We start from the raw sequence: 27500 nt of genomic DNA on the forward strand, positions 1-27500 counted from the left end.
TGAGGTCTGCTGATGTAAAATGTGGATGTTGATTGGTGACTAGTGAGGTCAGCTGATGTAAAATGTGGATGTTGATTGGTGACTAGTGAGGTCAGCTGATGTGTTGGTGTGCAGGCTGAGTGCTGGGGTGGGGTGGGCTGAGATGGTGGTCTTGTTCTTCGTCTGAGTGCTGTGGGCTTCTTCAGGGAGCTCCTCAGGTTTAACACCCGAGCCTTATCAACAGGATGTGGCTTTATTCAGTCTCACTTCTGTGTGTGTGTGTGTGTGTGAGCGAGAGTGAGGCCACTGGTGCAGCATTGTGTGTGGTTACTTGTGTAAATGTACGTTTGCATTAACATGTCTCCCTGTGTGTGTGTGTGTGTGTGTGTGTGTGTGTGTGTGTGTGTGTGTGTGAAGGATGCCACTCGTATGTCGTCTGCAGGTTGCGTGGGAGAGCTGTGTGCCTTCCTGCCTGAGGAGGAGCTGAAAAGTATACTGCTGCAGCATGTTCTGGGTGAGGACACACTCACACACAAAACACACACACACATTAACACTACAGACACACACACACGGACACACACACACACACGGACACACACATTTAACGCTACAGTCACACACGCGCGCACACACACACACACACACACACACTTAACACTACAGACACACACATCACACCTTACAACCATAACAGTGCTGCAGATCAGCATTGTGTATATATTGACTTCACATCCAGTTTTAGAAATTTAGAAATTATACTCAGGTTTTGGCTCAGCTTCGGACACACGGGGGCGATATGCATTGGACGTTTTGCATTTAAATAGCTTATTATGTTGGGTAACCAACAGGTCTGCTTCACATGATGCAAAAGTTTGTTTTGAGAATAAAATAAAATTTAAAAAAGGACCTAGCAGCCTTCTTCCTGTGTGCAAGATGTGTTTATGTAGCTGTGACGACGCATGTGCATTTCAGGCGGTAAGACAGGCTATCTTGGGTGATGTTCAAAAAAAGGTTGTGAGATTTTAAGACCAAAGAAAACGAAGGGACGTCTACTGTAGGCCTACTATGTGGAGGTAGGCCTGTTTGCATTGCATACTTTGGTAAAGACAGGCTACCGGTATAAGCCCGTCTCGTTCAATTGGAGGAGAGGATTTCCTTGAGTTGCCCCAATTAACGTTGATGCTGAATATGGATCATTGACAGAAGGAGCGCAGTTTCAATGACTGTTGCAGTTCATTTCAAGACTTTTGGTCAATCGTGAGACTAGAATTATATTTGAATAGGCTATGCTTGGGCCTCTTGTGTTAATGTGCGCTGTGTGCGACCTCCTGCATGTGTGCTCGTTCAACTGATTCTGTAGACGATTAAGAATTCCATTTTGACAGTTGTTTAATAGGCTAAAGACGGGCAGTCCACAAACGTGAACATTTAATCACCAGTATGAGATTAACTGAGGCATCGTCTGCATTAGGCTCGGGTCAGGTTCGGACATAAAAATGGAAATGCCTCTCGGGTTCGGACGCAAGTCTGTCGGACGCTGGCTGGGTTTGGACGACACACACACACACACACACACACTATTTCCCTCCCTCCCTCTCTCAATTTAATTCATTGTGCTTTATTGGCATGACTGTTCAAGTTACAATACTCTCTCTCTCAATATCTCTCTCTCTCTCTCTCTCTCTCTCTCTCTCTCTCTCTCTCTCTCTCTCTGTAGCGGACATCTCAGGTGTGGACTGGATGGTGCGGCACGGACGCAGTCTGGCTCTGGCCATCGCAGTCAAGTCGGCCCCCGAGCAGCTGTGTGCAGAGGAGTACAAGAACACCTTACTGGACATGGTGCTGGTCAACGCCACTGCAGACAGAGTGAGTATACACATACACACACAGGCACTAATGAATACAACAGCACCTTACTGGACAGTGTGCCAGTCTACACCACTGCAGAGTGAGTGTACACACACACACGAGCACCTTATTGGACATGGTACTGGTAAACGCCACCACAGGCAGAATGAGTGCACACACACACACACACTAACATGCACACACACAGGAAACCGATTCAGTTGGGGAAGCACCTAGAGTTTCTAGAGGTTTTGTTGTTTAATTTGTCCTTTCCTCTGAGCTCTGTGTCATTCTCTCATCTCTCCATTTCTCTGTTCATTGTCTTGCTTTATCTGTCTTCTGTCGTTCATCCTCTACCATTCCGTTTCTGTGTGGACTTCCCTCTCTCTCTTCTTTTCCTCTTACTCTTTGTGCATCACTTCATCTCCCTCCCTCCCTTATGATGATATCTGTGTGTGTGTGTGTGTAGATTCCCATCGCATGCAGTGGCATCAGGGCTATGGGCTTCCTGATGAGACACCAGCTCAGAACAGATGGAGGAGAAGGAGTTTCACCCCGCATCACTACGCAGTTCACCAAGGTAACACACACACAGTTTATCAAGTCAACACCCATTCCTGCACATACAGGACCATCACCTATAGACATGCAGAGAGAACCACACAGACCGAACATCACTCCAGACAGAACATCACTACAAACAGAACCACACACAGAACAGAACCACACACAGAACATCACTACAGACAGAACGGAAACACACAAGCCATTGTCACGACCCACCAGGAATAGTCCAGTCCAGTGTCATGACCCAACAGGAATAGTCCAGTATATTGTCACAACCCAACAGGAATAGTCCAGTCCATTGTCATTACCCAAAAAGAATAGTCCAGTCTATTGTCATTACCCAAAACGAATAGTCCAGTCCTATTGTGTTTGGGTGGCTGTGTCCAGTTCTCGTTAGACGCAAAACTGGTGTGATGTTGTGTTTGGTGATGTCGTTTTCCTAATGTGAGTAAACGTGTGCGTGTGTGGAACCTCCCCCAGTCTCTGCAGAACCAGTCCAGTGACATCCGGCTGGTTGCCGAGCGCGTGCTCTGGTGGGTGTGGAAAGAAGCCGAGACTCCGCCCCTGGCGTCGGGGCAGCTGAAGCCGCTGCTCAAGGCGCTGCTGGACAACACGAAGGACAAGAACACCACAGTCCGCGCGCAGAGCGAACACACACTCGTCAGCCTGCTCCGGCTACGGCAGGGAGAGGAGCTGATGCAGGTGAGTCTCTCTCTCTCTCTCTCTCTCTCTCTCACTCACACTCACACTCACACACACACACTTACATATATATGCATACATACACACACATACATATATGCATGCACACAGACACACATACTTGCTACTGCAGAGAGAGTACCTCATGAGTCTCTCTCTTTCTCTCTCACACAGATCCACATACACATCCTAGATCACTTAGTGCAGTATGCAAGTGTGCATACACACAGACACTTCCACTCTCACGAGACAAAGAGTGTTAAATTGCGGTCACATGCAAAGTACCTCCAGTTGCACAATATCTCAATCAATTCTCTAATATTGAGTGTGTGTGTGTGTGTGTGTGTTTTGTTGCGTTTCCAGAGCATGAGTGCAATCCTGGACTCTGCCAGCAATGACCTGCTGTCGGACTGTCACCGCCGCTCCCTGAAGAAGATCTCCGTTCAGCCAGAATCCAACGAGGAGATTGACGACACCATCCTCACGTGATCGCCCAATCACGTTGCTCCATGGACCCTTCTGACCCAATCGAACCGCCCCAAGGAGCCGTAGTCCCGCCCGCTTTAGTTCAGGCCTGGCCTGCTCATCACTGCTCTCCTACCCCCCAACACCCAACACACACACACATCCCCTCCATCCCGTTATCAGTCTCCATGTGATGGAAGTTGACCACACGGTTCAGAGGAGACTTACTGTAAACACACACACACACACACACACACACACTCTCTCTCTCTCTCCACCCCCTTTTGGCCTCCAACCACCAAAGTGTTTGTGTCATTCAAGAACTGACACAGAATTGAACAGAATGTCAGAATGTGAATCTGCCTTCAGTTCTCTCCTCCATCTGATTCTCATGTTTTTCTTTGTCAACGCCGGCGATAGTTTCCTTGAATGCTTCTAATTTGTTGTACAGCCAGCTCCACCGGTGCTTCATGAACACACAAAAAGGCAATTAAATAAAGAAAGAAATTGTGCCAAGACTAATAAAGGTCCATTTAAATCCATTCTAAAAGGGTTCAGAGCAAGTCTGAAGAAGAGAACATGGATTCGATGAAATGTGTCCATCGTGCACCACCTGTTTGCTTTTTTTTTCCTCTTGCTGTTTTATTTTCGAGAGTGAGTTTGTGTTTTTGGAGGGTAAGAGGAGGGGAGGGGGGGGGGTGAGGGATAACGGGACATTATCTAAGATTCTGAGGTGACTGACAAATCCGTATACAGTAATGTATCCCTTACCTGCAGAAGAAGAGTGGGAAAAACCCCTTAATAAAAAACTTGCCTTATGGATTGAGTGATTGATTGATTGATTGATTGATTTGCAATTAGAGTACACAATACATTACAATCGCAGGGGGGCTTAAGAGATTGACATTACATCTACCTAGACCGGGGCTGCTATCTAAAGCCACATTGCCCTAATTTCTGAAGAAAAAAGTTTAAGAAAATAAATAATTGTAGAGGAAATTCTGTAAGTTATAATCTTAACATTAAGTCAATAAAATGCTATTAATGTCAGTCGGCTACTTTGAACATGTTTGAACAAGTCTGGTTTATCAAACAACTTGGCCTTCACATATTAGTTTATTCTGTAGCATTAGGCCTTCGTGCTTGCATCGATTGAATGCTGTGGAAACGGTGAAAAAAACTCAACCACGCTGACCTGGCAGCACCAGCGCGTGACAGGGTGACATTTCCTGTGTCTTGAACCTTGAGCTGTCGTTTCACTAGCGTGCAAGCTCCGGTACAGATGCCCTCTCCGTGCCTGCCTGCGGTTTGCCGGCCGCGGGAGTGTGACACAAATTCAAACGCGTGTCAGCGTCTGCGCAGTGGGGTTGGGCGCAGTTCGTACTTGAGACGGAAGCGGAGTTTCCGGCTCTTTGCTACCGACTGAGAGGAGTGCTGACGCCGCCAAGCCCCAACGAAAAAGACCTTTGCTTTTTGGAAAACGTGCACTTGATCGCCAGTTATAATATCGTCGCATCTGGGCTCGTTCCTGGTTCGGTCCGGACCCAGGGTTCGGTTCGGAGAGAGCAGAGGAGAGGCGCGGAGCTAACAAGGCAGGGGTGACCCACCAACTACCGGCATGGCCCGCGACTACGATTACCTCTTTAAGCTGCTCATCATCGGGGACAGCGGTAAGCAAATGCCGGGGATGTGCGACGGGAGACGGGCCTATTCGCCTTCTCTGTTTACTGGCTACCCAACGGTTGGGATATCTTCGGTTTCACCCGAGTTTTAGTGTGTGAATGTGACTTGTGACAGGTTTTCTTGCAACCCATGGTTGTCCTCGAAGTCGCTCAGTGGTGTATTGCGCTATTGTGGTAGATACCTTAAATGCTGAGTGCTGAGACATCATTATCTTTTGCATACTGTCAATTATTCGTCTTTGATTAGTTACACGTGGAGTAGGACTATTCCTGTAGGAGAACGTCTCTTGTTGGGTTGTTGTTTCCTGCATGTTGGATGAAAGACGAGGCTGCAGTTTGGTAATGCTAGGACGGATATATGTCAAGTCAACTAACCAGGCCGGATATGAACTCTGCATATTATGTTTGCTTGAAAATCTGTGAACTAAGTAATTGATCTCACGTTATCCATCTGCAACATATTCTGATCTATTGATTTATGTGAAAATATATCGCTTATTAATTAAATAAACTTAGATTAGGCTACTGTGTTGATATGTCTTATTTGGCTAAACATTTGCCTATAAAACTTAGTGTGGACTTTGAACTTTAACATTGGCCTTTAGTCGTCCCAAATAGGTCTCTAATACGCGGGTTAACATCATCATAAGACTGTTCTTCAGCGATCTGAGGGTGTTCACGACTATTTGTCGTTGGACTTTGAACTGTTTATAAATGTCTAGCTGTGGTTATGGATTCATTTAGCAGCTGTCTGATTTTTTGTGATGTCATTCTGTGTTAAAAACAGTCTTCTTGCTTTTCTGGCAGCGAGGCAGCTGTGTGTTGTGAAATGAAGTAGCTACAATTTATAATATACAATATACAGGTGGTTCTGGGTCACAGAAGCTCTTTTCTTGCTTTGTGGATTTTGATGAGACGTCGCCACATGGGACTTTGGCAGTGTGGTATTATGCCTGAGGCACAGGGAGTTTGTGTGTGTACGTTTTATGGTTTTTTTTTTCTCTCTTCCAAAACACCACAAGTGTTTGCCATTCCACATTGCATAAAAAAGTGCTGTCCAGTAACTCGGGCCTACAGCAGAAAGATGAATGTTTGCATGCCTTGTACTGTAGGTCAGTGTTTTTCAACCTTTTTTGTGCCACGGCACACTTTTGACACTTAAAATGTCCCACGGCACACTAACATCCTGTGTGAAGAAAAAATAAACATACCATAGCCTAAAATTTCAAATAATACACAGATATGGCCTTATTATGGCTTCTATGCAAGACCTGCTCAATAAAACAAGCGCCCTCTGTTTCATTTGTAGGTGACTATATCTAATTTAATTGTTGTTATGAACTGGATATGTGATGATTCTGTGAATACTGGATATGGGGCCCCCGTTGTACAATGCCTGCATACCACAAATAGTGCAATCATACAATCAATGAGAGCATGTGGTTATAAATTCTTTGATGCAACAGTTGCTTTTCTGGACCAGTGAGTGACATTTGGGTAATTTTCTGCGGCACACCTGATGATCTCTCACGGCACACTAGTGTGCCCCGGCACAGTGGTTGAAAAACACTGCTGTAGGTGACACTTCTTGTGGAGCCTCTTTTGTTGTGGTCAAACTGTGATGCCAGGGAGGGAGTTCAAAGCTAGTGGTGTCATCTCAGAGTTACTCATTGCTTGCTGTGATCGGGGAAAGTGGAGGTGACAGCAGGTTCACCATCCTGTCTGCACAACTGAAGATGTAGCTCATCAACAGATGGAGCAAATGCGTACAGTACACTCAGCACTCTGCCGCTAGCAGCCAAATCTCTGTGTTTCTGTCAGAGGCGCTGCAGTCTTGAGTTGGATTCACAGTGCGCACACAAAGGTAACACAAGTCCTATCAGTCCAGCTGGTCATATTTAATAGAAGACTAAAGTGAAGAGTCTAAACCACAAATAGTAAGACTCTGGAAACCATGCATCTGGAGGTTGTCAAGGTTGTATGATATGCCTCCTTACTGGGGCCATGTTGGTTAATGGCTGACGCTGAGAGTCATTCTGTTGTCTACTGGGTTCTGGCGTTTCCTTATATTAGAGTAACGTTAGGCCAGTTATTGTTGTGGAACCTTAAACCCTATTGCCATGTGTAGCCTATTCAGTTCCAGATTTGCACAGACAGCCTATCCAGGAGTGTGGAAAGATGTATCCACGTGTTGACTCCAATTTACAGGCACAAACATCTTCAAACCTTCTATTCTCATCTATTATCTATGTTATGTATCTGTTAAATGAGATTGTGCATAAGGGTTGACATAATATTACTCTAGATGAAGTTAGATTTCCTTGTTTGTAACAAAACACCAGCAGAGACTGCCGATTTGATGGGGTTTTGGAATTAGATAAGAACTTTGGGTGTGGCCTCTTTGGCAGGTGAGGGCAAAGATCCTTTATTACTAGCTCCGCTTTAACCCTCTCTAGTGAGGGGTTAAATTCTGAAATTCAACCCATTCAGCATTAGAACCTTGAATTGTTGCGGAATGGAATATATTGTTAGAATGCTCTTAACTTTTTTGCCGGAGGGTTAATGAAAGGCTGGATAGCAGGGTGAGAGGACTGTGAAAGCCCTTCTCCTCATCACCTTTAAAGACCCAGTGCGGCAAAAATCAAGTTTTTAACCCTTTTGACATGCTCATTTGGATTTTTTTATGTGGTACAAGACGTATTATGAGCAAAACTCTCTGTAAAGATCATTCGTGAGGATTTCTGGTTTTAACTGTCAGTGTATCAACTCAAGCCTGTTTTTCTGACATCACAAAGTAGAGGTCAAATCACAGTCAATTAACTCTTGTGTCATCATGTGTCGTATGCAAAGATACTAGCTATTACTTCGCCTGAAAACAGCCTATGAATGTGCATCACTGAGGAACTGGAATTAAATTATAGGGTTAAACTAAATGGCCGCGGTGGGTCTCTACGAAACCTGCCAACTGCGGAACCAACGCACAGCAGAAGTGTTTAGTCCTTTCTGCTTGCCCAAGCAGCTCAGGTGCTGCTCTGACCTCAGTCACAGTTCTGTTTCCACAGAACAGGCTGCAGATGCAGCACGGCACCCAGTACACCTCATAGTGTACCAATTAGACTATGCATGTCGCTGTCTTCACCCAGTACACCTCATAGTGTACCGATGAGACTATGCATGTCGCTGTCTTCACCCAGTACACCTCATAGTGTACCGATGAGACTATGCATGTAAGCTGTCTTCACCCAGTACACCTCATAGTGTACCGTTTTACTCATAGTGTACCAATGAGACTATGCATGTCGCCGTCTTCACCCAGTACACCTCATAGTGTACCAATGAGACTATGCATGTCACTGTCTTCACCTAGTACACCTCGTACTGTACTGTAGTCTAGCAGGCAGCAGGCAGCTCACTGCGTCGGGATTAGTGTGTGCTTCACCTCACTGTGTTCACTGTGTGCTGAGTGTGTTTCACTAATTCACAGATTGGGATAAATGCAGAGACCAAATTTCCCTCACAGGATCAAAAGAGTATACTTATACTTATCTCATAGTGTACCAATGAGACTATGCATGTCGCTGTCTTCACCCAGTACACTTCACCCAGTACACCTCATAGTGTACCGATGAGACTATGCATGTCGCTGTCTTCACCCAGTACACCTCATAGTGTACCAATGAGACTATGCATGTCGCTGTCTTCACCCAGTACACCTCATAGTGTACCGATGAGACTATGCATGTCGCTGTCTTCACCCAGTACACCTCATAGTGTACCGATGAGACTATGCATGTCGCTGTCTTCACCCAGTACACCTCATAGTGTACCGATGAGACTATGCATGTCGCTGTCTTCACCCAGTACACCTCATAGTGTACCGTACACCTCATAGTGTACCAATGAGACTATGCATGTCGCTGTCTTCACCCAGTACACCTCATAGTGTACCAATGAGACTATGCATGTCACTGTCTTCACCTAGTACACCTCGTACTGTACTGTAGTCTAGCAGGCAGCAGGCAGCTCACTGCGTCGGGATTAGTGTGTGCTTCACCTCACTGTGTTCACTGTGTGCTGAGTGTGTTTCACTAATTCACAGATTGGGATAAATGCAGAGACCAAATTTCCCTCACAGGATCAAAAGAGTATACTTATACTTATCTCATAGTGTACCAATGAGACTATGTATGTCACTGTCTTCACCCAGTACATCTCATAGTGTACCAATGAGACTGTGTGTGTCACTGTCTTTTTCCATGTTCGTTATTGCTTTAGTGCCCCTCATTACGGTTTAGTGTAGTTCTGTATTGTACACTACTATTGCACTGTTAGGCCTCTCTCTCTCTCTCTCTCTCTCTCGTGTTCCCCTATCAGTGTTTGTTTAGTGCACAGCCTCACTTTCGGTTAAATGTGTTGGCCAACTACTTCAAGTGTGTTTTCAGTAACCGGGTGGAATGTCTGTTAAGAGCCTCATTGTCCTTGTAGTGAACTGTCCTTCTAAGCTCCCTTTAGTTCTCCTGTTACTGAGTCATGCATCGCACTAGTCATGCTGAGCCATGCAGTTGCAGGCTTAACATCACCTCTGACCTCTCAAAAAGAAACAGTATAGCCTACACCAACAGTGGATACGAAGGTTGCACGGGCAAAGCCGAGGTGATGGTGTTACCTCTGAGAGTATTACCCCCATGACAAATGCCCCTGTCAGTATTGCTTGCCCCTCTGATTATTTTCGCCCTGTGAGTATTTGCCCTTGTCAGTATTGCCCTGAGTGAGTATTGCTCCTGTGACTATAACCCTCGTGAGTACTTGCCCATGAGGCAATTTAGCCCATGTCTTCTCTCATAAATCCCTGTCCAGGTTATGAGTGCTGAACCCTGAACCCCAGTGTCCAGTGGCCCATGTGACCGTTGTTGTCTCTGCCTGCAGAGTCCCAGTTCTGCTGGGTTAATGAGCCTCTCTCTGCCTGCAGTGTCCCACTGCTGCTGGGTTAATGTGCCTCTCTCTGTCTGTCTGCAGTGCACCAGTGCTGCTGGGTTAATGACCCTCTCTGTGCCTGCAGTGTTCCAGTGCTGCTGGGTTAATGAGCCTCTCTGTGCCTGCAGTGTGCTGCTGGGTTAATGAGCCTCTCTGTGCCTGCAGTGTGCTGCTGGGTTAATGAGCCTCTTAGTGCCTGTAGTGTTACGGTGCTGCTGGGTTAATGTGGTTCTGGGGCAACATGGTGGAGGGAAGTGCCACGGTGAGTTACTATGGCCCTATCTGGACTCCGCAGTGGCTATCTTTGAGGCTGTGCAGAAAGACCACTGGAGAGTGTTGGCCCTTAGCATATAGACCCTTTCAACAATAAAAACAAAAACAATGCTTGAACGTTCTATTTGGGCCCCAATCTACTTCCTCTGCATTAAGATAACATATGGAATGTTAAAAAGGAAGCCTTGTGGGGCCAACTATGATGCTGATAATGGAACTCTCTTGAAAGGGTCCATAGCTGCTGACATTAGACCACATGCATGACAGATCAAATCAGTTTAATTAATTGATTGATTGATTGATCGGTCAATTGATCGATCAATCATCCATCAATTCATGCACTGCAAATGTACACCTGTCACCTATGCGATGATGTAGCCTAACGTTTAACAGTAGTCAGTCAGTCAGAGAAGGTCTGCAGGCTTCTGATGATGTGCAGTGAGCGCAATAAACACGAGCTAGACAAAAATAGTGTTTATGAAAGGAATCAAACCACGGATGACATACAGCACAATGTCTCATCTTGATAGACATGATCTGTTGATGCAACTCTGTGTTTTATTCCGGCCACATAAAGCCGGACTGTGTGTTGGTGTGCTGCTGTTTCTGAATTCCGATGGTGGCTGGGACGGAGGGGGTGGAGGGAATCATTTAGTGTGTGTGTGTGTGTGACAGTGACACATTTATAACTGTTGTTGTGGCAATTACGCCTGGCAGTTTAATGGTAGACTGTAATTACTGCTCTGTATTGAGTGTGTAAATCAGAGCTGTGAAGGCCTCAGAGAAGCAAAGCATAGCATAGCATAGGGTAGCACATCACCCCAAACAGGCCCCAGAGAAGCGTAGCGTAGCACATGAAAGCACAACAGGCCTCAAACAGGCATAGCACATCGTAGCGAAGCACATCGTAGCGTAGCACATCGCCCCAAACAGGCCTCAGAGAAGCATAGCGTAGCATAGCGTAGCACATAGCCCCAAACCGGCCCCAGAGAAGCATAGCGTAGCATAGCGTAGCACATAGCCCCAAACCGGCCCCAGAGAATCGTAGCACATCGTAGCGTAGAACATCGTAGCATAGAACATCGTAGCGTAGAACATCGTAGCGTAGAACATCGTAGCATAGCACATTGCCCCAAACAGGCCCCAGAGAAGCGCAGCGCAGCGCAGTGCATCTCTTCCTCCCCCTCTGTGTGTCCCAGACAGGCCTCAGTGTTTCAGCCCCTCACACGGGCCAGTGAGTCTCTGGACCCACTGCTGAGCTGCTGCTATTATCCTCGGTGTCCATGCAGAATGGACCAGCCGCTGGGGGGGGTGTAGTGCTGACCAGGGGGTAGCGAGGGGTGGACAATGCGCCTCAGTCCACCCTGAGGCCCCTCATGTGCAGAGAGAGAGTGAGAGAGCTCCGGGGTGCCCCAGGGGTGCCTGACCAAAAAGCCTTTCAGGAGATCTCCGTGGTGTGGTGTGTTGCTGTGCCAGAGTCTCCCCCCGGTGAGGGGCACACATGCTCTCGCGTCGGGCATCAGAGCCGAAGGCGCGGGCAGGTGGCGTGAGCTCCAGTCGTTCGTGCCCGCCTTGGGCAAGCTATGGAGACAATGGGGAGAGGTGGCGTCTCGCAACACACACACACACACACACACACACGTATTCAGATACATACATGCACGCAGACACACACTTAGTCCCTGCACCCCTCTCACCAAAAACACTCTTACACACACACACACACACACACACACACACACACTCTGCCCCTTTGCTGGTCTGTTGTAGGCCTCACAACCCAAAAGAGCACTGTGTCCCCATTGTAGGGGCCTCAAGCTTCTTCTCAGAGTAAATAGTTCTGTTCCTTACACAAACACATTCAATGCATTTAGTCTCTGCGTTCATTTGACAGAGGCTGGATAAATACAATGTTTTTTACACAAGCACATTCAGTACATTTAGTCTCTGTGTTTATACAGTATGGCCAAAGATTCTATAGCTTTATCAAGCGTCTCTGGTATGGCAGTGGCTTTGTGAATACGACTTTCTTTCCCAAACCCTTTCAATGCGTTTAGCCTCTACATGTAGGCCTGTACATGTAGGCCTGTACGACAGTGGTGGCTTTCAGAAGGATGAGTAGAGTGATTGCAGTGTTTCCCAGAGAATTGAATTCCATTTGTGGTGGTTGGTTTGCAGAATTAACTTGAATGCAACAGTTTAACAAATTAGCACAGCGTAGTTATGATGCTAAGCAGATTTAAGCACAACTTAGTACAACCTGGAAAATCATTGTGAGGTGGTCAATGTTGATATTGTGGTGGGCCGCCACAAATAAGTCAATGTATGGGAAACACTGGATTGGGAAAGCCATGTCTGATTGTTCTCAGAGTAATTGCAGTCTTTTATTCAAGCACATCCAGCATTGCTAAATGAGTAGAGTTGGACAACTGGGTTATGGCCTTTGTGTGGGTTGGACTGAATTATATATAGTATATATACTCTTTTGATCCCGTGAGGGAAATTTGGTCTCTGCATTTATCCCAATCCGTGAATTAGTGAAACACACACAGCACACAGTGTACACACAGTGAGGTGAAGCACACACTAATCCTGGCGCAGTGAGCTGCCTGCATCAACAGCGGCGGGAGCAGGAGGGGTGAGGGGTTGCTCAATGGCACTTCAGCCATGCCTACTGGTCGGGGTTCGAACCGGCAACCCTCCGGTTACAGGTCCGAAGTGCTAACCAGTAGGCTACGGCTGCCATTACATTATGAGTCAAAGATTCCCCAGCTGGATTGTGCTCTGATAAACCTGCTGCTCACTGTGTGTGTGTGTGTGTGTGTGTGTGTGTGTGTGTGTGTGTGTGTGTGTGTGTGTGTGTGTGTGTGTGTGTGTGTGTGTGTGTGTGTGTGTGTGTGTGTGTGTGTGTGTGTGTGTGTGTGTGTGTAGCGTGTGTGCTGCGTTTACCATTCAGCTGTTTCTTTTGAGCTACAGCAATGAGGAGAGCTGTTCCATCCACAGCACACACACACTTTTACATCACACTCACACACTGCTGATGCAAGCCACTGGTCAGGGTGTGGTGGAACTGCTCTTTAAGCGCCTGTATATGTTAGTGTGTGTGTGTGTGTGTGTGGGGGCTGGGGTAGATTTAATGTCTGTGGAGATCTGCTTTCTGATTGGCTCTGGCTGGCGGAGGGCAAACAGACAGATGCTCTCATGTTGCACACACCCAGCAATTCCCCCCTGGCTAGACGACACACAACACACACACACCAGTTTAAAATGCCACCTCCATGCCATCTTCAGCAGGCTATTTGATAAGGGGGCAGCCCATAGAAGGTGGTGTGTGTGTGTGTGTGTGTGTGTGTGTGTGTGTGTGTGTGTGTGTGTGTGTGTGGCAGAAACAGGAGAGAGTGTGTTGGATTGGGTTCTGACTTCTGGATGAATCTCGCTGTCACATACAACATGAAATGAGTACAGGCTTACAAGACACATTAGATGAAGTCGTTCCAGAAATTTGCAGTCTTGCATAACATTTTATTTAACTTTTTTTTAACTAGCTGCGATATCTGAACGATTTTCCCACAGCAAAACTTTTGAAAATGTCTTTGATCATTTGCTTGATATGACCACACACACACACGAACACACACATTTTGTGTATTTCTCTTAATGCCCTGGGGAACAGTAAACTGGTTGAATTACAGTAGGCCAAGAGATTGTGAGATTGTTTATTTATTTTTTGATCACTTTGGTGTTTTCCCTCCGAACCAAAGGCGTCTGGTTGAACTTGTTCTTGTGTCTGATGAGTCCTCTTCTGTGTGTTACAGGGGTGGGCAAGAGCAGCCTTCTGTTGCGATTCGCAGACAACACATTTTCAGGTAAGACACACACACACACACACACACACACACACATACACACTCATTCGCTTCTCTCCAGGGAGATTCCTATCCAAAGGCCATCTATCTTTACAGTAACTGGCTGATCTCAAACTCAGTGTAGTATTTCAAAAAGGTATTGTTCATCACGTGTGTTTGTGTTTGTGTTTTGTGTGTGTGTGTGTGTGTGTGTGTGTGTGTGTGTGTGAGCAGGTAGCTACATCACCACGATCGGCGTGGACTTTAAGATCCGGACGGTGGAGATCAATGGGGAGAAGGTGAAGCTGCAGATCTGGGACACGGCCGGGCAGGAGCGCTTCCGCACCATCACCTCCACGTGAGTCTCTGACACACACACACTCACACTCACACACACGCATAACTAACACTCACACACTTAATAAACACACACACACACAACACACACACACACACACACTCATACACACTCACACACACACACACACGCTTAACTAACACTCACACACTTAATAAACACGCACAAACAAACACACTCACACACACAAAACAAACACACACACACACACACACACACACACTCTTTGGACAGGCATGCTTCCCTCACCATCACCTCCACACGAGTTGTCAGCCAGGGAGGTAATGTCACACACACACACACACACACACACACACACACACACACACACACACACACACACACACACATACATACATAGGCCTCGGACTCTTAAGGTGTGTTTCCATGACAGAGAGCTCTCTGTGATTGACATGCAAAGAAACAAACCACAGAGCACTGTTGTTGTGTCCAATGTATTAGTTCTCAAGTTCGGGACTCCGGAGCCTGACTTGAGGTCCATATAATTAGTGTGTGTTTGTGTACATCTATTCACATACTTAAATGTTTTGTATGTATGTGTACAGTACTGCTGTGGATAGCTTGTGTGTGTGTCTGAATTGGTGGGCTGATTTGGTTTGTTAGCAGTGAGGGTGTGGGAAGACTGCTCGGTGTGTGTGGGTGTGTGTGTCTCGGTCTGACTGGTCTGTGTGTGAGTGTGGGGGCGGAGTGTGTGTGTGTGTGTGTGTGTGTGTGTGTGGGTGGTCCTCCTCATTATGGTGTTGATGTGACAGGCTCACAGCATCTTCTGAGCAGAGCAGCTTGGAGAGGACGCCTCATGTACCCTGCAGCCTGTCAAAGGCCTCTTTGTGTGTGTGTGTGTGTGTGTGTGTGTGTGTGTGTGTTCTCTCTTGTTTGAATAAGGCCTCGACCACCAGGTTCTTTCTTTCCCTTTTTCTCTCCTCCCTCTCTCTCTCTCTCTCTCTCTCTCTCTCTCGCTCGTCTTTCACTCTTTCACTCCTTCCTCTCTCTCTCTATATATCCCTCCTTCTCTCTCCTCTCTCCATTCTCTCTCTCTCTTTCTCATTCTCTCCCCCTGATCTCACTCCCTCTCTCCCATCTCTCCTTTCTCCTCTCTGTCTATCTTTGGGGTGTCAGAAGAGTTGCTGCTCTACTCAGCTGAATGGCAGCATGCAGCTGAAGTTCTGTTCCCCTTCAACACACAAAGACAGTAGCCCCAATTAAAGAGTGTGTGTGTGTCTGTGTGTGTGTGTGTGTGTAGAGTGTGTGTGTGTGTGTGTGTGTGTGTGTGTGTGAGTGAAAGAGTGTGTGAAAGTGGATGAGACAGTAAAGAGGAACCAAAATGGTAGAAGGTTACAATTCTTAAAGTCTGTGTGTGTTTTTATGTTTGTGTTTGTGTGTGTACATGCATGCGTCTTGCACATTTCTAGAGCTGGTGAGGAAATCCCCGGTCCCGTTGAAAAGAGATATGTTCCCTCACTGTGGCTTAGTCGCCATGGTGTGTTGCACAAATACACACACACATACATCCGCATACATACACACACACACACACATACCTACACACAGGAGAGGAGTGTGGGGGGGGAGGGTGGGTGTGGTGTGGGGAGGTGTGGTGTGGGGAGGTGTGGTGTGGGGAGGTGTGTGGAGAGGTGTGGTGTGGGGAGGTGTGGGTGTGGTGTGGAGAGGTGTGGTGTGGAGAGGTGTGGAGAGGTGGTGTGGTGTGGGGAGAGGAGGTGAGGTGTGGTGTGGTGTGGGGAGGTGTGGGTGTGGAGAGGTGAGGTGAGGTGTGGTGTGGGGAGCTGTGGAGAGGTGTGGAGAGATGTGGAGTGGTGGAGAGGTGTGGTGTGGTGTGGTGTGGCTTGGAGAGGTGTGGTGTGGAGTGGTGGAGTGGCGTGGTGTGTGGCTTGGAGAGGTGTGTTGTGGTGTGGCGTGACGTTGCGTGGTGTCGTGTCACCATCACCAAACAGACAGGAGAGTCAGGAGAGGTGTAGAGTGAGCTCTCCCTGCTGCTGCCAATGTTTTGACTAGTTCAGAGGGTAAGAGTGTATTTTTACACCTCTGTCTGCAGGGACAGTGTGTGTGTCTGTGTGTGTGTGCTGTGTGTGTCCCAGATCTTTCATTCCTCATCAGTAATCTTGAGATGAAGAGTAACAGTTGCTTAAAATTTTGGCAGGCAAAATAATCTCCCTGGTGTCAGCAAACTCTGCTACCTATTGTGAATATGTCCCATTGTTTTACTGTGTGTGTGTGCGTGTGCGTGTGTCACAAACTGTCCTTTACAATCATGATTATTATCACCTTTAGTTTGAGATCATCAGCAGGGAATCCCAGCTGCCTCGGAACAGAGAGAGAGAGTGGACGGAACAGATGGTCACTGTTCCTGTTCCGATAAGATGGAAACGTGTGTCATGTGTCACAGGAAACATGATCATTGGTCTCTAGGACCTCGCATGTCGCACCACCTCTCTTATGCTGTCTTAATCTTCTCTCTCTCTCTCTCTCTCTCTCTCTCTCTCTCTCTCTCTCTCTCTCTCTCTCTCTGAGTGTGCCCCCTGGTGGTCAGTGTGAGACACTCTGAGGGCTTCACAGTACAGTTTTAAAGGTGCTCTAAGCGATGCCACAGGTTTTTTAGGCTAAAACATTTTATGTCACTTACTGCAAACATCACCTTACCAACCGCTAGCTGTCTGTGTCCTGAATACACTGTAAAAAAATGTGATCTCTGTGGACTGCCCAGGCTCCAAAAACTGCAACAAAAACAACCTGGGCAACCCTAGCCCATAAAAACATAACAAACTGCTCCAGCAAATCACAGACGAGATGCGCGTTTAGGAGAGTTTCAATTGCACGGGAGCAGCATGGGAGGGAGGGGGAGGAAGTAGTGAGCTAGCTCTGTTTTGTTTGAAAGTCAACAGAAGTGACGTTACCCAGCATCGCTTAGAGCACCTTTAAAGGGACTAAAAACTTTTCATTTCATCAGAGCATTTGATATCTGATTTTTTTTAAGTAACCTTCCTAGATGCTGATATAAACCTTGATGGCTGCTGCCTTTTTAGTATATCTTTTTGATATCCTTTGATGTTTCTTGCAAATGTAGAGTGTGTGACAAATAAAATGTATTATTATTATTATTATTATTATTATTATTATTATTATTATTATTGCATGATGTGACTGCTCCTCTAACTCTTTTGTCCCGCACTCCCAGGTACTACAGAGGGACCCACGGGGTCATAGTGGTGTACGACGTCTCAAGCGCAGAGTCCTTCGTCAACGTCAAGCGATGGCTGCACGAAATCAACCAGAACTGTGATGACGTGTGCCGGATATTAGGTGAGCTTGCTTTGCCATGACGTGTGTCGGTAGGTGTGTTTGCTTTGCCATCCTTTGTGATGACGTGTGTCGGATATTAGGCGAGCTTGCTTTGCCATCCTCTGATGACGTGTGTCGGATATTAGGTAAGCTTGCTTTGCCATCCTCTGATGACGTGTGTCGGATATTAGGCGAGCTTGCTTTGCCATCCTCTGTGTGTTTTGGACATGATCTCCATGTTTGCGAGCATAGCGGAGTCGGTTCTAAACGTTCTAAACACTCCTTCTGTCTGATGTCTCCTTCCCAGTGGGGAACAAGAACGACGACCCCAACTCAAAAGTGGTGGAGACAAATGACGCTCAGAAGTTTGCGGAACAAATGGACATCCGGCTCTTTGAGACGAGCGCAAAGGAAAACATTAACGTAGAAGAGGTGAGGACGGCTGATGAGGCCAAGCCTGTTGCAAGAGCATTGTGGGATATGTAGTTTTTAGATGGGAATTTAAAAGAGCCATTGCACTCTTTCTTTTCTAAGTATCTGTAGCTCTGTCCTTTCTCTCTACTTTTATCTCTTTGAGGATGAAGGGAACTTCTAACTTTTTAAAATGACCCAGCTTTTTATAGGATAGATTATGATTGTTTAGCACAGCTGTGCATTGGTGTGATATATTGATCCAATAAAGGGGCTTCCAATAACATTCTCTCTCCTCCATCACTCTGTTCTTTTCCCTCTCTTTTTCCCTTGTTTATTCTGTACATCCCCTTCTCTCTCTCCTCCATCACTCTGCCTGTTTCCCTTGCTCTCTTCCTCCCTTTTTCCCTCGTTCATTTTGTACATGCCCCTCTCTCTCTCTCTCTCTCTCTCTCTCTTTCTCTCTCAGATGTTTAACTGCATCACAGAGCTGGTCCTTCGGGTGAAGAAGGAGTCGGTGGCCAAGCAGCAGCAACAGCAGAACGACGTTGTGAAGCTGACCAAGAACAGCAAACGCAAGAAGAAGTGCTGCTAATGCCCCCCACACACACATACACACACACACACACACACACACACACAAAACACAAACACATAGACACACAGAAACACCTTTACACACATACACAAACACATAGACACACAGAAATACCTTCACACACATACACAAACACATAGACACACAGAAATACCTTCACACACACACACACACACACACACACACACACATATATACACACACACACACACACACAATAGAACTACGATCAGCTGAAATCCCATTGAGTGAGTGTGGAGAAGGGACCGAGCATTTAAAATGGTGCAACGAGCTCAAATGAGACTTGTGAGGGGTCAGGCCAGTGATGGACAGATTCCACTGGTCTGGAGGAAAGTGAGTTCTCCTCCTGTTCCATGAGGATGAGTGCCCAGATCTCTGCTTTGTCAGCAACCCCCCCAACCCCCCCCCCCCCCCCCCCCCCTTTCCAGCCGCCTCTCAATCTGAAGGTTACAATGATGATGATGATGATGATGATTCTGTGGTGTTTGAATTCTTATCCTTGTCATTTCGGGTTGCGTTGTTCAGAAGTAAAGGTTGCGGAGAGCAGAGTGACCACAGCGAGTGGTTTGATACATACACGCACGCACACACACACACACACACACACACACACACACACACACACACACACACACACCTGCCCCAGACATCATCCTCCTCGATCTGCTTGGTGTTTCGGAGACAGATGCCAACTCATTACCCATCCCCCAAGGTTTGCTTTTAAAACTTTTAACGACGACAATGTTGGACTGACCGGCTGAACTTTTTCATTGCTTGTTCTGCGTCAGGCCAGTCCACACTGGACAGAGCGGTGTTTGTTTTTTTGTTTTGTTTTGGGTTTTTTCCTCCGCCAAGGGTATTAAGCCCGTTGACCACTGATCACCCTGATCCTGCAGTCTTATTGCGCCCGTGTGCACTTTTTTTGGTGTCCGTTTTCCATTGGGGAACAACGATACTGCCATCTGCTCCACAAGGAACAACAGACAGACAGACAGACCCCCCCCCCCTCTCTGCACTGTTGATTTGCCATGGAAACCCCTCTCCTCCCGTACCGCACTGCTGCCATAGCGACGCGCGGCGGGTGGTTCTGCGGCGGCGGCTCAGAATTTGGACTGAGATTTAGGGTCCGGACCACTGTCAGCGCTCAGCCAATCAGGAAGTAGCAGCAGCAGCAGCTGTACAAGTCAGCCAATCACCAGCACGTGTGGAACACCCATATCAGATTCAGCCCCTCCCCCTGCCACACCCATCTCTGCAGAGACTTTGGCAATTGTGATGTCTAATATCTGATGTTTTATGAAGTGAGAGTGTGTGTGTGTGTGTGTGTGTGTGTGTGTGTGTGTGTGTGTGTGTGTGTGTGAGTGTGTGTGTGTGTGTGTGTGTGTGTGTGTGTGTGTGTGTGAGTGTGAGTGTGAGTGTGAGAGTGTGTGTGTGTGTGTGTGAGGTGTGAGTGTGTGTGTGAGTGTGTGTGTGTGTGAGTGTGTGTGTGAGTGTGAGTGTGTGTGTGTGTCTGTGTGTGTGTGTGTGTGTGTGAGTGTGTGTGTGTGTGTGTGTGTTGTGTGAGTCCCACAGAGATGGGAACACAAAAGACCAGAGAGATTGAAGTGCCAGAGAATCTCCTTCTGCCACCCCTTTCAAGTGGAATGACTGCTAGGATAAACCTCACTCTTTCTCTCTCTCTCTCTTTCTCTCTCTCTTTTCTCTATCTCTCATTCTGCTCTCTGGGTAATTCATCTCTGTGGTCATCCAAGTCACTGTTTGCTGGACATTTCTCTTATTTTTTGTCTTTAATGGTGGATGGGGCCTGGTCTTGTTAAGCAAAACCCCAACAAAGCTATGACAATACCTGCTTTATGACATCACCACCTGTCATAGCAACCCTGTAGCCGATCAGTGAGCCATTTCCTCTGGGCCAAGGAACGAGTCTGACTCATTTGTACTCCTCATGTGTATGTGTATATATAAATATATTTGTCTTTATATTTAATATATATTATATACATATATATTTGCACACATCCATGTGCGTAGGCATGTGTGTGCTATGGTTGAAACGCTGCTTTCAGCTCTGCTATGGCTGTACACTGGAGTTAAGAGACCTTCATGGACTTAATAATCGATAATAAATATTTTAAAATGGATTAACATTTCACACCGTAGCGCCATTGTCCTCTTTTTGTTTTTGTGTTTTGTCTGAAAAAAGAACCTCCTTGTTATATTGTTATAACAGAAGTGTTTGTTGGGGCATTTGTGATCACACAGTACTCCCTTTAGTTTGTGTGTGAGTGTGTGTGTGTGTGTGTGTGTGTGTGACACAGAGAGAGAGGGAGAGCGAGAGAAAATCATCCTTATATGATAAAGATAGGAAGGTGTGTTTGTCTGTGTGTGTGAGAAAAACAGACACCAGATGATCCTTACATGATAAAGGTACGGTAGGGAGGTTGGAAAGCACATCCTGAACATCTGCCTGGCTGCTGTGTTGGTGTCCATCGCAGCAGCAATGCAATGTTTTGGTTTAAAACTGGCAAGCTAAACTTACAATGTAGACATCTTGTAAACACCAATATCATTGGTGCGCTGGTGGAACCTTCTGGACCCCTCCTAATGATCTGTGGTTCTGCTCCAGGACTCTTCCTGTTGAAAGGGGGGGATTATTACTGAAACCTGTCGCTCATCTCGTGGTTTAAGGTCATACTGGACTCTGTAAGCATCCGAGACATGTTTTTATGACTACAGAAATTACATTGAATCAAGTTGTTAAAAGGTTATGAGCAAGCTTACTGGTGTCTTTTGGTGATCAAGCATTTTCATGGGGTGTTCCATCCCAGATTAAAGACGTACTGTATGTACATAGTGCTTAACCCATAGGCAGCTAGACCTATATACACAGTGCTTAACCTATAGGCAGCTAGACCTATATACATAGTGCTTAACCCATAGGCAGCTAGACCTACAGTATATAGTGTTTAACTCCTAGGCAGCTAGACCTATACATAGTGCTTAACCTATAGGCTGCTAGACCTATATACATAGTGCTTAACCTATAGGCAGCTAGACCTATATAGTGTTTAACCCATAGGCAGCTAAACTTATATACATAGCTTAATGTATAGGCAGCTAGACCTATATATAGTCTTTAACCCATAGGCAGCTAGACCTATATAGTGTTTAACCCATAGGCAGCTAGATCTATATAGTGCTTAACCCATAGGCAGCTAGACCTATTTTGTCTTCAACCCATAGGCAGCTAGATCTATATAGTCTTCAACCAATAGGCAGCTAGATCTATATAGTCTTTAACCCATAGGCAGCTAGACCAATACATAGGCAACCCATAGGCATCTATATAGTCTTCAACCAATAGGCAGCTAGATCTATATAGTCTTTAACCCATAGGCAGCTAGACATACATAGTGTTTAACCCATAGGCAGCTAGACGTATATACATAGTGCTTAACCCATAGGCAGCTAGACGTATATACATAGTGTTTAACCCATAGGCAGCTCATGGAAACGACAGTTTCTCCTCCACATGATCATGTCCAACCAAAATAAATGTGAAGATTTGAAGACACCTGCTCTCCTAGAAATGCATACTACATGTATAGCTCAAGAGGTTGTGTACTTGAAGGGTTCAGATGCAAAAGCCTCTAAATGCCACCTACGTCAAAAATAAGATTTATTTTAACACACACACACACACTTCCAGTAAGGACACTCCATTGGTGGCTTGCTTTTGATTTTTATTGGGTCACAGTGGCCTTCACGGGAAGAAAGAACATTCAGCAGATCCTTCTCACCATGGCAACCAGTCCTCCCTCTTTTCAGAAGAAGGCTCACTCACCTTGACAGTCATCAACAGTTTCTCACACGCAAAGTGGCGTCACTTTAAAAAATAGGTATTTTCCATGAATATAAAATCATATGCTTATAGTATTTTTTTTAGCTATTCTCTCCATCTGTATAAAATAATTTTATGAAAAGCTTATCAATATAGAAAAAATGTCTTGTATATTTACAGTCTAGATAAAAGAAGAATACGTAAATATTTTTAGCATGTGCCATATACACAAAGTATTTTACACACACACACACACACACACACACTGCACTGTGTCCGGTCATTCCCCTGTCTGATTCATTTCTGTATGTAGGTCCATATGTTGCGGTTTAAGTTAATCTCTGTTCAACCCTTCTGTTCCATCTCCACCTGTAAGTCCACTTGTGATGCTGAGCTCTGTTAACTGAAGATCATTCATCTTGTGTGTGGTACGTAATCCAAAGTATGTCTATTAATGTGTGTTGGGTAAGACTGGGATAAAAGGTAGGTGTGTGTGTGTGATTGATTGAGGTGGAGGAAGCTTGGCTAATTATGTGAGATCCACCTGTATAGAGCCACCATGTCCTTAAGTCAGTACATTCACCTGTCTTGTCTCTAATCTCGGTTCTCCTGGAAAGACCACTTCACCGCGTTCAAGTTTCTATATCTCAGTTCTGCGTTTGCATGGACAAAAAAAGTGCTTGGAGACATGCATACACATACACATACACACACACACAAACATGCAGAATGAAAGAAATAAAGCAGTGTCGCGTGGTGAGAGTGACAGATGATCTTTATGATTGACAAATTTTGAAATGTGTTACAAAATGGTGTTTTGGGAACAAAGTTCTTTCCTCTGACAGTTGTCCTGTAAGAATACAGGAATGATGTGTTCTGAGTTTTTAAAACAGTGTTTTGTAGACTGTAGACATGAAAGAAAATGTAAAATCATAAAATACACAATAAATGCAACAGCATAACATGCCACACATAAAACGACAAAAAAAACAACAAGCTAAAAGAAAGGAAATAATATTCTAACGTGAGCAAGCTCAACAGTGAGTGTGGTATTATGAACAAGAAAACAGCTAGCATTCTCCATGAGAGATATCAGGCTCCTGCGAGGTCTTCTGCCTAAGGGCAATTCCATGGAAAATGGACCTTTTGTCACATCCATAACGCCAGTGAAATGCCTTGGCATTTGTATGATGTGAATGATAACATTAATTTTTTGTGCATTTTTTCCTCATGTACATTCTTCAGCCAAAAATAGCAAATGCTCAAATTTCATGTAATCATTCATATCATACCATACCATACATACCATCACATTTTATTGGTGTTATAGATGTTACAAAAAACATAATTTTCCATGGAACTGCCCCAATCAACTCTGGTGTAGTGATCCCCTCTCCAGCGTCCCAGAGAATAACACTTCATTAAGATTCCTTCACATTAAGATGCCTTCATCTTAATGTCTCAACACCCTATTCAGAGAGGTTACAATTTAGAATAGGGTATTAGTGTGTAGTAGGTATAGTTGGAAAAAGTAACATTTGAATAAATTATATAAAAACATTGATTTTTTTTTTATGGTAAATTGACTGGAAATTAACAGAACTCATGACTGATTGTGCTTACCAACCATAATGTTTTTGAGTTTGAACCTTTGAGTGTAATAAGGTTATCTCTCTAGGGGTGGGGAATAACTGTGTGAACATGTCTGTGTAGATGTTTCAATGATAACCCTGCATCTTCCGAGAGGATGATGGCAGAAGCACCTGACAGGGAGACTGAATCTCTGTGCCCCAGGTGAGTGGAACTGAGACTTGCCTAAACATAAGGGATACATCAGCAAACTGATTCACCACTCTAAAAAGGAGAAGACGTCTTGTCATCCAAAAGTTACACATTTATAAATATATCAACTTCATCCGAACCTGGTAGCTAATAATATTTTACATATAAATGTCGCTCTTTGGGTTAGATCCAAATCCAACAACTGCCTCCATTTTTTTTTTTTCAAAACACGAAGACATCTGCATAGCTTTGCTCATGTGTGCCTGGCTTCTCTGCACTGTAAGGACCAGCACGGTTGGGCACACACTTGCACAAACACACTCGTACTTTCTCTCTCACACACACACAGAGACACACACACACACACATGCACGCACAGACTGAACGCGTACACAGAGGTCACAGGACTGAAACAGTCCTTTTTCTCAAACACATCTGGAGGTGTGTAGGGTTCCGAACAGACTCAGGTGCTCGCTGAATAGAACGGGTCCGGTCAGGTGCGGTTCTGGCTCGGCTGGATCCGTTCTGGCGTCAGTTTTCCCCCTGGGTTGGCTGGGTCAGTCTGGACGCGCTGAAGGTGAGGTGTGAGAGGCGCTCTCCTGACTGCTGGAAGCCCATTACCTTCCCTCTAATTTAAAGTGACTTCTCTATGTACCGTAGGCTGGAAGGAAACGCTCGTCCCCACACTCAGAGTGAAGGGGACCCCCCAGAGAGCACACGACTCTGGGACGGACGAGAGCCGCATCAGGCCCAGACCAGGGGGCTAGAGCTGGGTCCGGCCCAGGGTGGGTTGCAGTCTGGGGGATGGCAGTGTACCCTGCTGAACACCAACTTCAAGACAACACACTGACCACAGATCAGCCTTCTCTCCTGCCCAAAGCTCAACACTGATTTGGATCAGCACAAGATCAGAGCATGGATTGTGTGTCTGTAGAGCAACTAGAGCCATACCCGATCCTTTGCCCACACCCGATCCTTTGCCCACTCCTGTAAAAGGCTAAGCCGGATGCCAATCAGTTCTTTCAGATCTGTCAGAGGTGGACCCGAGGCCTGTAGTCGTGACTTCAAGGTTACAGTGGCAGAGGATAGTCCTCACTATGCTAGCAGAGGATAGTTGTCACTGCAGCCACCATGCTAGCAGATGCTAGTTCTGCCTGCTGCCTCTATGTTAGCACAGGCTAGTTTGGCCTGCAGATAAGCTAGCAGACATCAGTCCTGTCTACAGTGGCTACCATAGGGTGGTCCTGCTTGGAGCCTAAATAGCAGCTTTAACATGCATTTAACATGTTTTAATGGAAGGCTGTAGCCACAAAAGCCATTTGTGGACAGGACTAACCTGTACATCACCGACAGTATCTGGATTTAAGTTGTGCTAGAGCCCAGTTAATATAAGATAATGCCATGCCCTAGCCTAGCTCGGTATGCTGTTATGGCCAAGCTGATAATACAGCATTTGGAAAAGGAGTCCGTTTTTAGCCTTGTAAGCCTGGCTGTCACTAGAAAAGGTTAGAATGGCTAAGGTTAGGGTGAGTATGGGGTGGAGGTGGAGGTGGGATGGCACTAGGATGAGAGGGTGGAGGTGGAGGTGGGATGGCACTAGGATGAGAGGGTGGAGGTGGAGGTGGAGGTGGAGGTGGGATGGCACTAGGATGAGAGGGTGGAGGTGGAGGTGGGATGGCACTAGGATGAGAGGGTGGAGGTGGGATGGCACTAGGATGAGAGGGTGGAGGTGGAGGTGGGATGGCACTAGGATGAGAGGGTGGAGGTGGAGGTGGGATGGCACTAGGATGAGGAGGGTGGAGGTGGAGGTGGGATGGCACTAGGATGAGAGGGTGGAGGTGGGATGGCACTAGGATGAGAGGGTGGAGGTGGGATGGCACTAGGATGAGAGGGTGGAGGTGGAGGTGGGATGGCACTAGGATGAGAGGGTGGAGGTGGAGGTGGAGGTGGAGGGGGGATGGCACTAGGATGAGAGGGTGGAGGTGGAGGTGGAGGTGGTTGGCACTAGGATGAGAGGGTGGAGGTGGGGGTCGGATGGCACTAGGATGAGAGGGTGGAGGTGGATGGCACTAGGATGAGAGGGTGGAGGTGGGATGGCACTAGGATGAGAGGGTGGAGGTGGAGGTGGAGGTGGATGGCACTAGGATGAGAGGGTGGAGGTGGAGGTGGGATGGCACTAGGATGAGAGGGTGGAGGTGGAGGTGGGATGGCACTAGGATGAGAGGGTGGAGGTGGGGGTCGGATGGCACTAGGATGAGAGGGTGGAGGTGGGATGGCACTAGGATGAGAGGGTGGAGGTGGAGGTGGAGGTGGGATGGCACTAGGATGAGAGGGTGGAGGTGGAGGTGGGATGGCACTAGGATGAGAGGGTGGAGGTGGGAGTGGAATAGCACTAGGATGGAGAGGATGGGGGTGGGATGGCACTAGGACGTAGAGGGTGGAGGTGGGGGTCGGATGGCACTAGGATGAGAGGGTGGAGGTGGAGGTGGGATGGCACTAGGATGAGAGGGTGGAGGTGGGGGTCGGATGGCACTAGGATGAGAGGGTGGAGGTGGAGGTGGGATGGCACTAGGATGAGAGGGTGGAGGTGGAGGTGGAGGTGGTTGGCACTAGGATGAGAGGGTGGAGGTGGGGGTCGGATGGCACTAGGATGAGAGGGTGGAGGTGGCTGGCACTAGGATGAGGGTGGAGGTGGATGGCACTAGGATGAGAGAGGGTGGAGGTGGTTGGCACTAGGATGAGGAGGTGGAGGTGGCTGGCACTAGGATGAGGAGGTGGAGGTGGCTGGCACTAGGATGAGGGTGGAGGTGGATGGCACTAGGATGAGGAGGTGGAG

The 27500-nt window shown here is 46.6% G+C and overlaps 3 protein-coding genes across 4 annotated transcripts in view; 2 read left to right on the forward strand and 1 right to left on the reverse strand.

The window, feature by feature from the left end:
- gcn1 (GCN1 activator of EIF2AK4) overlaps positions 1-4394 on the forward strand; it is a 48751-nt gene extending 44357 nt beyond the window's left edge. Inside the window, 5 exon segments of the mRNA XM_048243533.1 lie at positions 397-493; positions 1700-1848; positions 2300-2410; positions 2878-3099; positions 3463-4394. Of these exon segments, the coding sequence (XP_048099490.1) occupies positions 397-493; positions 1700-1848; positions 2300-2410; positions 2878-3099; positions 3463-3588 (705 nt within the window). The 3' untranslated portion in view covers positions 3589-4394.
- The window catches only part of LOC125294633 (tripartite motif-containing protein 16-like), a 587664-nt gene that overhangs the window by 143647 nt on the left and 416517 nt on the right, over positions 1-27500 (reverse strand). The window lies entirely within an intron of this gene.
- On the forward strand, positions 4827-19150 carry rab35b (RAB35, member RAS oncogene family b). Its single transcript, XM_048243531.1, has 6 exons — positions 4827-5234; positions 14309-14359; positions 14573-14696; positions 17908-18032; positions 18319-18443; positions 18892-19150. Exons 1-6 carry the CDS (start codon positions 5183-5185, stop codon positions 19015-19017), a joined length of 603 nt encoding a protein of 200 aa, XP_048099488.1. The 5' UTR covers positions 4827-5182; the 3' UTR covers positions 19018-19150.

The sequence above is a fragment of the Alosa alosa genome, chromosome 5 (assembly GCF_017589495.1).
Source record: "Alosa alosa isolate M-15738 ecotype Scorff River chromosome 5, AALO_Geno_1.1, whole genome shotgun sequence".
NCBI classification, from domain to species: domain Eukaryota; kingdom Metazoa; phylum Chordata; class Actinopteri; order Clupeiformes; family Clupeidae; genus Alosa; species Alosa alosa.

Coding starts and splice junctions, on each gene's coding strand:
- rab35b (XM_048243531.1), top strand. CDS start 5,183: ATGGCCCGCGACTACGATTACCTCTTTAAGCTGCTCATCATCGGGGAC. Junction 14,360..14,572: donor CGCAGACAACACATTTTCAG/GTAAGACACACA, acceptor GTGTGTGAGCAG/GTAGCTACATCACCACGATC. Junction 18,033..18,318: donor TGACGTGTGCCGGATATTAG/GTGAGCTTGCTT, acceptor TCTCCTTCCCAG/TGGGGAACAAGAACGACGAC.